The sequence below is a fragment of the Diuraphis noxia genome, unplaced genomic scaffold, assembly GCF_037042655.1.
Source record: "Diuraphis noxia isolate RWA-SAM2 unplaced genomic scaffold, SU_Dnox_SAM2 contig0002, whole genome shotgun sequence".
In the NCBI taxonomy this organism is placed as follows: domain Eukaryota; kingdom Metazoa; phylum Arthropoda; class Insecta; order Hemiptera; family Aphididae; genus Diuraphis; species Diuraphis noxia.
Window position 1 is genome coordinate 18,554,336 of NW_028301712.1, and position 13,327 is coordinate 18,567,662.

A 13,327-nucleotide genomic window follows, 5' to 3' on the forward strand; every position below is an offset into this window, starting at 1 on the left:
GATACGATATACGTTTTACTATGATGTTACAAAAATTAATTTAACTTCCTGAACTACTAATATACAAAAGAAATTACTAATATCAATAATTATATACCTAACCCAGTAATTCCCCATGACTTTTTTAAAAACTGACAAATCTTATTTAAGTACTAATTTAAATTTAGATATTATTTTTTATAGGTACCTATTAGGTATGCTGTTATATATTTTATTATAAAAATATAATTAGGAAAATTGGACTATGCTAGCTGTACATAAGTAAGATAATATTATTTCGTAATTAACACTAATCAGTATTGCACAAATATATTGAAATACCTACAGCATAGCAATGCAGTAAAGCTCTCAAACGATTTTTGGAAATTATTTTAAAAACCTATGTATTTCACCGGCTTTAAAACAATGATATGTAATTAACATTTGTTGGTCGGATTTACTTAAATATTGTCAAACTTTTTTGGAAATGGTCACAGTGATCACAATGGTTTTATTAGAAGTGCTCATAACATATAGAAACATATTTTTATCAGGGAGGAGAATTTTCAATCCTCTCGCACCATACGCCATGACCAAATTTAGCCACTGCTATGCAGCAGAACGATTTCCCAAGATTTTTATTAATTAGACTTTAACTATTATATATAAATTATTATGGGTAACGAATTATAATTATAATCACCTTAGTAGGTACTTAGAATTTTTATTTTCCGAATAATTACATTTTGGTGTATTATTATTAGGTATTAGAAAATTACAAATTTCAAGTTTATCTATGTGAACTTATGCCTATATAACTTTATACCAGTTATTTTTACAGATGGTATCTATTGAATTGTATCTTTTATTAAATTATGTTTTTTTTTTTTTTTGGTTTACAAAACAAGTGTCTTTGAGGTATAGGAACAGACTAAAAAATTAGTTAAGGTGTTATATTTGTAAAGGCGTTTAATACATTATTCTTTTTGTATATAGGTTTCACGAAAAACAAGAAATAATAATAATATAATAAAAGATGAAACCCTATGTGTACGCTTTTGGCTAAAACTACATGCAGTAGGTCATATTATCCCCACGTGCTGTGCGGTAGATTAAACAATAAACATGTATGGCTGACATAAAAATAATAAGATATAACGATCCAATTATTGGTGCAAGGGTGAGAGACAGGATAATTTATAAGCAACTCTGACATAATGAAGATACAATTTTCTTTTGTACTTACGTGTTCTATTCATCAAAGTTCCAGTCGTTTAATATAGGTACCTATAGTTAGAATTGAGGATTATACTACACGGTTTAATGTAATAATTAAATGTTAAATAATTCCTGTATACAATTCGTAAGTAACTTTTGAAACTATTAGTATATGCGTACATTTCTTTCATCATAAGAATTTATTACTTAAAGTGATTGAGATTAGAGTAAAAAAATAAATAGCAATTAATAAACGTTATAATGTTTATATAAATGTATAATATACTAGTTTCGTTCTATTAAAAAGTTATTATAACTGAGTCACATAATTTCTATAATTATTTTATCAAATATAAAGTTTATTCCTTGACTATAAAAATGGATTTTCAAAAAAAATAAACTAAATTCATTTCCAACAGAATGCAACTTAACGCAGAAAGCCAGAAACCAATTTTCTATAAAAAAAACTGCATAAAATAATTCAGGTAATTATTATTACATTAACTATTTATAACTTTCTTAACATACTTCGGATTGTGAAAATATAAGCCTAAATATAGAATAATATAATGATCAATTTGAAAGTAGTTGTACGTATATACCTCCTCATACAGTCACTACTTCACTAGTATCAATGTAGGTACCCATAGCACAGCATTCTATACGTATACCTATGGAATTTACAACTTTATAAGACGTATAATGTAGTCATTAGTTTTATATTACTCGTGCTGATATTAAAATATATCAATGATGACTAATGAAAATATTTTGGTTAAAGTGTGGAATTTACGAACTATTTAATATTAAAAGTACCTAATTATTATTGAGGAAAGTTAAGCGCATCAAACCCATAAACAATTCACTGTATCGCCTATAATTTATAATGTATTCATATAAATGTGAAGAGCTATATATAATTCAACAAATAGTATAAAATATCACATTTATTGAGGAAAATATTATAAAAACACCCTTTACGCCTAATGACCGTAATAAATATACATATTTTAAAAATTCGCCCTTAATGACATACCTACACACATCAATTATCTATAATCTACGAGTTTAAAGCTAACTTAAAATACGTAAAAGCCCAGACAGACGAGACTTCACACATTTATAGGAAACGATTTTTCAGGCAGTAAAATGTTATTATTATTTTTCATATAGCTACGTAAATCGAGTGTAAATTTAATACAAGTGGTGTAGGTATTTAAATTATACATTTTAAAATCGTCCAATAGGTATGTAATTATAAAAACATTTGGTAATTTGGAACAAATCAGTGAAGAAACGTAAACAGTAGCTCTGACAGTCTGATGATATCTTGACCATTTTTGGGTGAATCAAACTCCACTCTGAATCGTTTGCAATGGTTTTGTTATAATACATATATTTCAAATATAATACAAATTCAGTATAGTCTAACTCGCGTGTACCTATCTCATTTTTCGAGCAATTTTTCTGCTTAATTATGACACGGAATCGTCTAGTCTTATATTGTGTTATATTATAAAGTGATAAGACGTTTTGAACGCCACAAACGAACTAGGAAAATTACATTATTACAGCTCAGACCATAATAATAAGGTGGTTGGGCGATGGCGCGTTATATAGTGTAAAAGTATAAATATAACACCTACGATAATGCCGTAGGCATGTAAACAGTAACGAGTAACAACAATGTATTTCACGAATCCAATCGACTGACTCGTTCGCGGCCGTTTCTAAAACAATCCAATTATCGTGTACACGAGAAGCCTATAATGCGAACAATTCCGGGGTTTCCTGGCCATCGTACCGCAACGCGTTTGTACTGCACCGAATTCGTATTGTGCGCACGTCCCCTCGAGGGAAACTCGATCGGAATTCAATTTTTTCGCGCAGTATGGGCACCTCGTTGCAGTGTGCCTGAACAAGCGCGTATATATGATTCATAATATACATCATACGCACCACACATGATAATATAATATTATTTAACACCGAGATCAACAAACCCCCGGTATAATAATACAGAATAATTACATGGTGCCATACAGCCCATTTACAATCGGCGACGGTAATACGTTGAACAATGATCGCTATATACAGGTGTACGGTATAGGTATATACGATTAAAATAAAATTGTGTGCCTCCCGCCGTGGTCGTCATAATCATACCGCGGTATAGATGTTCTCCCGGCTAGGTTGTTACTTTCCGGGACCCAATCGACCGACCGGTCTATACGTAGCACTATAGCTGAGTATAATATGTAGACTACAGCGTATAAGTAATACCTGACAATAAAGTATAACTTAATTATAACTTCGTCACGCACACGAGGCGATCACTTTACCCTGCGCCCGGACCCGGCTATATACTGCAAGTCTTAGGAAATACAACGGACAATACGCACAGGAATTGAGAACCTATATATTTAATATTTATCAACATTAGTTCTTGTAATGCTCAAGATTTGAGTTAATCATATTTTATTCACATGGAATAAAATAATCATCACCCTGTAAGCATATTTATTATTATATTACAAACTTTGAGTAAAAACGACTCAGGTGTAATAACGGTGACCATGCATGATAATTTATATCCCCAAGCTGAACAAAGAGGGTATAATAATAGGTACACGTGAATGTGAGTATACTGAACAAAAGACAGGTAGACGGGGGTCCGCAGAAATTTTTCTAGGGGGAAGAGGAATTAATTTAAAAAATACATTTAATGCTTTGAAAAACAGATTTAAAATTCTAGGGGGGGAAGCGCCCCGTCTTGACCATGGACAGGTGAATGTTAGTAATACTGATTTAGGAAAGTATATATATCGTATATTATACAACGTGTATGATAATCAGTTTCGTATGTTTGTCAAAACTACTCGAAGGGCTTCCTCGTCTGCATATTATATCTGCATACACACTCTGCTAACGAATCCAATTAGCCGTATGTGCAGTATACATTTTTCATGCTGAGAATTTCAATGCTTGCGCTGACGGGAGGTGAAGTTACGTCGCGCGTCGAAACCGAAAACCTTATAATGATATTGGGTATCAAATAAGTCGAGTCGTCGAAGGTGGTCTTACTGGAATTTTTGCCATAGGTTACACCCGTCGAAAGTGCACGATTTATGTATGCAGAACTTTTGCGTGATGGCTAAAATTCTGCGAGTAATACCTCTGCGCTGTTAAATGATTCCACCTCGTAAATTAAATCGATCGATTAATCGAGTTTCTAATTTATCAGAGTTTACATTCAAACATCATAAACTGATAAACTGAGATAATATCCAATGCATGGATAATACTCCATACCATATCTATAATATATAGTAATCGACAATTATTATATCTGGATTGATGATAATATTATGAAGAGTTGAGAATAGGTGCAATGAATATCAAAGGAAAAACCTATATATTTTCAAGCGCCACAGTAACATTATGAGAACATGGGTTATCTGATATCATAATATGAACTTAAAGCCATTTGTAACATGCCATACAAGTTTGGCAACTTTCCCAGCCTGTCCGAAAACACCCTATGGCTCTGTAAATTATGATTTATGTCCAAAATGTTCAAATTAAATATTGTCTGATATACCTATACTTATAAATAATTATGATTTTTAATTTTTATTTGAAGATTCTAACGTCAATAAATTTAATCTTAAAATATAATACATTGATATTTTTTAAATAATCTTTTTTGAGTTTTTTTTCAGCTATATTAAAAATTTTAAGATAAAACCAAACTGCATTTTAATTACATTTATAGTTAAACTATTACAAAAATAAAACCTTTTAAAAGTGTTTTAATTGACATAAATAAAATACAAGGGATAAATATTTCTAAAATGAATGTTAATTACTTTTCTTAAAATATAAAACTTTAAACTAGATTCCGCCCTAGGATAAAATATAATTTATTGTAATTATCTTTAATTTAAAGATAAATACAAGTTATGACACAAGGATACGTGATTTTACAACATGTTCGACTTTTCTAAAAACTCAATTTTATTTTTTGACATTTATAATAAGATCCCTTAATTCTTAAAAATCTTTTCAGTATGATTAAATGGAAATTAGCCAAGTTTAGACTATATTAAAATAAATAGGGTGATTCATTGAGAATGTCTGATTTGGTCTTCAGTGGAGTAATACTGTAATAGAAAGTCATTAAAACCATCATAAAACAACGGATATACACTTAATGAATTACCTTGTAAACAGATTTGAAAGTTAAACACACCTCAAACCGATGAGGCACAAACTAAAATTCACCTAATACTAATTATTAATTATAATATGTATCAATGTAATTGTATGATATTCGCTACGCATGTAATATAATGTATTAATATGATGTGTGTTTAAAATAATAACAAAACTGTTTAATTTTTTTCGTAGGCTATGGAGACTGACGTGAGTCAAGACTTCGAAGACTATTGGAATGAGTATAAGATCATACAGGAAACAAGGCAACTCGATAGTTACCTGGACGAAGAATGTCCACCGGAACAAGAATTCGCCGTCACTCATTTACCGGAAGGCGCAGTGGAAGCCGAATGGCTGTCATCCGCTGGTCTGTCGTTCCTGACTGAATCGTTCGAGAACGGGTGCGAAGTTCCGGACTCGGAACTTGAACCAGCGATCAGACATCTCTCAACCAGACAAGCAGACGCTGTCAGGCTGAGAGTACATTCACTCAACCATACGGTCCGACAAAGGGGCAGACAGCTGAAGGCAAGGCACAAAAAACCTGACATCAGAGACGTTTTCCGCGACTTTGAAGTAAGTTTGAGTATTCGCTGTAGAAAACTTTAGGGGATGTAGGTATCCAACAGTTTTTCGACATTAATAGTGTAATATATTACAATTTGAGGCTAGGAATAATTATTTAATGGTTTTAACTAAAAGCTGTCGCTATTTTTTATCAATGTACAAAAATACTCTGATAATATGGAATACAAAATACTTGAAGGTACTTACTACCCACTGCTATAAACCTCATCAATCTAATACTAAACTTCAGAAAATTGTTTAGGTGATTATAAATATTACAAATGCGTATAGTGTATATATTATATTATGAAAGACACAAAGAGCATCACATTCGCTGTTAGTTATAATTGCAGGATTTACCTTATAAATTACATTTTTATGTAAACTAGGTGTTACAGTAGATACTTTAACACTAATTTATGATTTTTTTAACGACATCAGATAATCCACTATTACTACGTTTCTATGTGTGATCCGTAAATTATTTGATAATATATTACATTATTACATAAAATGCCGGTATCTGATATTCTATTCATGGCTATAAAGGATTATAGCAATTCTCAAAATTCGATAATTTCGTTTAGACTACAACACATAGAATACAATTAGGTATAACGACAATGATAATATTTAATTCCTAAAAGCGTAATATCATTATTTCACATTTTGTTATTTATGTATCTCTGATTTATTTAAACAAATTCTATTTGTTTTTACGATGTATGTTTAAAAAATAATCTAATAAAACAGTAGCGTGATCTAATTTCGGATTAGCCGAGTCTAAATGCCCTTATACAATTTAAATGGTTACTATATATATGGTTGGAATTAAAATACGCAAACAAAACAATAATACATCCCAAAAAAAACCGACACTACATACCTAATGCTAATGAAATACTTAGAAAAAAAAATATATGTTTGTAGTCGATTTCAAACAATAAATTATATATGCGTCTACACAGTAACATTTTATGTTATACACTTATTTATGTGCATTAAATTATCATATTATATTTTTATACATTTGTGGAAGTTTGTCCTGGTTATTACTGATTACAAGGTTCATCTTTAATATTCATCGAACGTAGTTAAAATAAATACTAATAATATTTATTACAACGAAGGCGGAAGGTATTCAAAAATTATAATAAAATAAATTGCACTACGGTGTTAAATGCATAATAAGAGTGCATTTGCACGTCAAGTGATGCAAATAAATATAAAATACCTTCATAAAGGATAAGACGTATACTAGCTAGTTATGTCGGTAATCATAAGAGTAGCGTGTCCGAAGAAACTCAGAATTACTAAAATATTGGTTATATTCTACTGGTGGTCAATATGAAAATATTTGATAAACACGTGGTTAATAGATAAAAAAAATATAATGAACACTGATTTAAAAAATAAATACAACATATTCTACATCATATACGTATATCAAATTGAAATTTTTGGTTAAAGTCATACAAATCATATAATATGGATGTATTATATAATTATTATATACAAAAATCAACATGGTATAAAAATACAGATTTAAATTCAAATTAATATTACAAATTGATTTAAAACTAAGATTTAGAGGGATTATACATATATTGAGCGTATTATATTTTGATTAACATCAATTTCGTGTCCATTTTGTATTATCTATCATCTATGGATAACACCTATATATCTATGATAATAATATATATCACTTGATTTGATTCTGTATTTAACCACAGTTACCACTAAGATATCTATGGGGCTTTTCAAGCGTTTAGTTTTATTCATACATTTCTATGCTATAGAAATCAGTGGTTTTAATAAGTATTAAGTACCTAATGCATTATGTTCTCGGTCCGTTACATTATCTATGGTTATGTGCCGATTTTACAACGATCAGATATTTAGACGATTAAACAATACTTTTTTTTAAAATATGTTCTTGTCAGACACTGTTTAGCGAATTATTTTTTTTTTTTTTTTTTTACTGTAATTCATACCTTACGTTTCCATAATTTTGATAACATTCCTATCTAGCCACCATACAGTATAATACACGCGTGTGATAATATTTACAGTGTTTTTTTTGATCAATTAATTTGTATGGCACCTATAGTTTATGGACGTGAATAATAATATCATATTGCAGTTTGTTAGACAGAATTATTTTCGAGCAATATTCGTTAGTCTTTCTTATGTTTACAACAAGAATTATAGTGTCTGACATGTGTTGTCCATTGTTTCAGAGTTTGAGTTCCAGCTCCAGGTCGAGAAGCGCCACACCGGATTCGGATTCAAATAGCCCACCTATGTCATGGTCTCAAACGGAAATAGCAGTACCTACACCATTACCCAAGTGAGTAGAGAAATTTTCGTTTTTGGGTTACCGACCTCGTACGGGAATCGCAAAAAATTGCATAACGCTTTACGAACATAAAAACGTGTCTAAAACAAATAGGTAGTATATATAGTAATAGTGTAATAGATTGTTAAAATGCAATAAAAAAAAAAATTTACGCATAGGTACGTAAAATAACTTTACAGCGGAATTAATTACTCATTGTTGGAAAACAATATCGGTAGAAATATGTGAAACAAGTGATATCTAATGAAAACAGAAATCATTAGCACAACATTAATTACACCCATTTATATTATCTTTGAGCGCACATAGTTTCATTAATCGATTGTAATAATATGTCCATTATATAATATTATGCTAATATGGTTTCAAAATGATTTGTAATCGTTTTTCTTTGTGTTCGCGAGTCATTATAATCACACACACAATAAAACAAAATAGATTAATACGCTTAAATTAATTAATTTAATCGATTGTTGACAAGCATGCCTTTAGCCCCATTTATAGCAATAAGCTATGGATGAAAATATAATAATTCATATTTATTTATTTACTTATTTACATTGTTCCCGCTTAGCACAATTATTATTTAGCAATATCGAATGAGTTTAGGTTTTAAATATACTCATACAATCACTCAAATTCTATAGGTGATCGGTCCGTGTTTCGAGTGTACAATTGCGTATAGGTATAACTACTACACACTACAACAGTACTTTAAATTCAGTCGTTACATTTTATTAACTCAAGTTAGTTTTTGCATTTCGCGTAGGAAAACGTGTCCGAACGATCTTCTTAATTCGTATCGGATCCGCTGGATTACGATTAAAAGATTTTACGACCACCTATGGCTATATAATGTAATATCATAATATAGGTAGGTACCTGCATTAGATACAACAACCTATATGGATATCAAAATAACTCCCACCACGAAACGGTTAATTTTCAACGGATTTGTTATACATATACAATATAATATATCGATGGCTCGCATAATTCTACCGAATGCATTAAATATTAGATTTCATTTTGGCTTAAATATTTAATTACCAATTTGTACTGTACGGTACATTTAATAATTTATTACGTACGAGTTAATTATTATATTTATATATTTAGCCTGAGGTTGGGTTCGGAGTATATTATGCACTAAAATATTCGTTGCATATAAAGAATATGCGTGCAGTCAAAATAGTAATTATAGCGCATAATATGTGGTTGGTTGACCGTAAAACGTTTTAGACAAAAATTAATATTCATAAATCATAATACATATGCCTAATCTGGGTCCGACATGAGTATTTAAAAAAAACTAAATTTCGAGCCTCGCAGATGGAAATACTTGAATTAACTACAAACAGCGTATAGTTTGAAAATAGAGATCTGTTTTTTCACTATATATAACTCACTCAAATACTTAATATTTAATAGCTTTAAAAATTGTGTAATACAATTTCGATTGTTTTAGTAAATTGTAATTTCATCTTAGATGTTGAATGAAGCGAAACTATATAGTACTTATTTTGCAATTATTGTCTCTTTCTAAAAAAAAAAAAATGTAAACAGGCCAATAAAAATAGTAGATTCTCAATGAAATTTTTACAATGTACCTATGCAGCAATACCTACTTTATAATAGTATACAATGTCAAATTGCTACATTGAAAAATATCCTAAGTATAGCTTGAATCAAATTCAAAACATAATTGTATATGTGTGTGGTTCCTACAAATACATTTGATAACAATAATAGTAAATTGATAATTTGTTATGTTTGTGTAGTATTACATATACATGGCTACAACAATATTGCCGACATTTCGTCTACACCATAAAAAGATGGCGAATCGTTTTATTTTCGATTTAGGTCTTCAACAATATATAATAGGCCATATTCCGTACCCCGAAGACCACATTTCGTTGGGTTTTCCTGAGTCGTCCTACAACGGAAGTTTATTCATATTAATCTGATTTTGATACCGCAAGTGCAATCCACCTATACCTACATCGTGCAAATTATAATAGGACACGGCTGGGCGATAAAATAATAATATAATTTCAAACCGGTCACCCGTATAGTCGTCTGGTCGCGGGTCACGAGAATTAACACTCGATTAGTTACCGATGATGGTCCTATATATTTTATTAGCCAAGTCACAGATCATATGCGAATATATTCAATATTTTCATATCATCATAATATTATGTGCTTATGTTGTGTCTTGGGTTTCCCTTGGCACGCTTCACAGCAGTCAAGAGCTATAAATGCGTCGTTACTCGTTATATTATAATCATGTCCATTACGCACCGTGTATATACCAGCGATCATCAAACTCAATTTTACCTAGTCGCGTCTATAGATAAACCAAAAGCTCTTAAAGCGAGCCTGTACAAACACCGAACAGTACGAACACAAAATAATTGTACTATAGATATTTGTGGATTTTTGTGTTTAATTTTATACATATATATATATAATTTACAAAACGCGTATTGTTCTTACACATATATTATATTATTTTTTAAGACTCGACAATTAAAATTATATCGGTAGTGAGAAGTTGATTTTATATTACGAACCCAAATTAAAATTATCTTGATCATTACCTATTGGCTATTGATGACGATAATGTGCAGCTATTGTCATTTGTGTATAATAACTTTGATTTCATAGTACTGACTTATTGGCATTATTTTAATATTATCCTATTATATAATATACTTACCAATGACTTATCAACCAAAAAAATTTTTTTCTAAAATATTTTACGTATTATAATAGGTAATAGGTATGTAATTATTAATTTGTTCAATCCTATATGTACCGAAGTATTTGCCATATCTAGTACTATAGTAGTAAAAGTAGTATATATACCTACTGAAAATTGACACTTGAAGAGAATTTCTTTGTACTCAAATATCATACGTATATAAAACATAATAATATACATATTATTCGTACTCAACTCCCACTCGTTATGATTTACTTAAACTATTCGACTTTGCAGACTGGTAAGCACAATAACCACGTGTCCGACACGCCGTGTCATTGTACAGGTATATACTGAACATATTATAACGTGTAACATGCTAGAACAATGTAATATAATAATATACATATAATATGACCAAACACAATTATGGCATAATTACCTACCGTTCGCAAAAGATGAGGGACAATAATATAATATCATTTTCAACACCTTCTGGCGTATATACTGATTATTCATCGTTATGTTTTCAGGAGCATAATTAAAGGTGATGAGTGTCCTGTTGGGGATAGATACCCCCAACATTTTTTTTGATTTTACTTCTAAAATTTTATATTTGGTCAGGTTAGGTTAATGTATGAGGCTTACAGATTTTGCTAAAACTATATAATCACCTTTAAACCAAGTTCCTAATTACGCCACTGTATGTTTTACAACAGTATATAGTCACCAATCGATTGTCGGTGGCTGAATTGGTACACTAATAATCTAGGACATATACTGGCACACAGTGTAATCGATGCACACGCGTTAATGCGTATCAAAAATCTAATAAAAAGAGTGATCGATTCCCATAAGACCACCAACGCCTACGAAACCATTTAAATGTATACCTAGTTAATTTTGTTTACGCACATTCATTACGTTATATTTCTAAGGCATCATGCCCGATAAAAATATCATTCTTTACAATTTAAAAACGTTCGTTAAATAATGTAATTTAACAAATTTAAAAAAGAAAAACAAATTTATAAATAAAAGCAACGGTTCAAAAATATTGTTATAATTTTCACTTGAAAATGATTAGAAAATAAAAAATGTTACACTCGTCCAATCTCCATATTATTATGGTAAAAATGAAACCAACTATAAGCTATTCAATTTCAATTACATTCGTAATCATGCGTTCATTATTTCCCAATCAAAATTCTTGCACATATACATTAAATTTATAAACTAATAACGTTTAAGTGTATAACCTATATATTAACATCATTAAAATTCCAAAAGGTAATAATTTAAAACACTTATTGACTTTAGAATTTTTATACAAGGTCGAAAAAAACTTAAAGCGCAATACTATGATAGTATGATGGTAAACTAACTCATAATATTATACAAGATTGAATTTAATTAAAATTAAGTTTTTCAGACAATAAAATAAACATTATTCAAACAAATATCTTATTATAAGTACATACCTATTATCATCTTCCGTTATTATATTTGGATCAAATCGAATAGTTTCCCGATTAAGAGAAATAGAACATGACATGAGCATTATTGTGCCTGTAATTATCTTTTATGGCTTTTTAAAAACACTTTTTATGATGTACGTCTGTATAGTTAACAACTCGAATACATTATACACCATAAAAATTGAATCAATTAAAACATTCACAATTTATTACAATTATATATTTATATAAATTTGAAAACCTATATATTCATTAGATCAGTTTATATCACCCGCGTTAAATACACTACAAAATGTTGTCAATCCTGCATCTTTGAATGTTGAAGTCTTATGACCTATTGTAATTGTCCTTCTATGACCTTCATTTTATTTTACTTCAACTTCTATTGCCTATAATTATATTAGCGTCTTGTGATGGTTACATTATTGTTGGTAACATTTTACCAGCAGAAAACATTATTATTCATTTGTAATTCATAATACATTATAACAATAACAGTCATACGAATATAATATTCCACCATAAACCCTAAGCATATTAAATGTAATACATAACAGAGAATACAGAAATACGTATAAAATTTTTGTTGATGTTTTTTTTTCTTCTCAAGGTTGGTATTCAAATTCAAAATTAAGATAAACGCATATTTAAGTAAAATCTCTTTGTACCCAGATTTAATGTATGATCTGATTCTGATGTATAATGTACTATTTGTATATATACTTAATCTTTATAGTATAAAGTATTTAAGTACATATATAATAATCTACTGTTAATTTATGTACACATGCGATT

The 13,327-nt window shown here is 29.7% G+C and overlaps 1 protein-coding gene across 2 annotated transcripts in view; it reads left to right on the plus strand.

Moving 5' to 3' along the window:
- The window catches only part of conu (Rho GTPase-activating protein conundrum), a 67,144-nt gene that overhangs the window by 45,113 nt on the left and 8,704 nt on the right, over positions 1-13,327 (plus strand). For both annotated transcript variants that reach the window (XM_089220393.1, XM_089220394.1), the window contains exons 3-4: positions 5,608-5,991; positions 8,226-8,335. In XM_089220393.1, the coding sequence (XP_089076519.1) occupies positions 5,608-5,991; positions 8,226-8,335 (494 nt within the window). The remainder of the gene's footprint in view (positions 1-5,607; positions 5,992-8,225; positions 8,336-13,327) is intronic.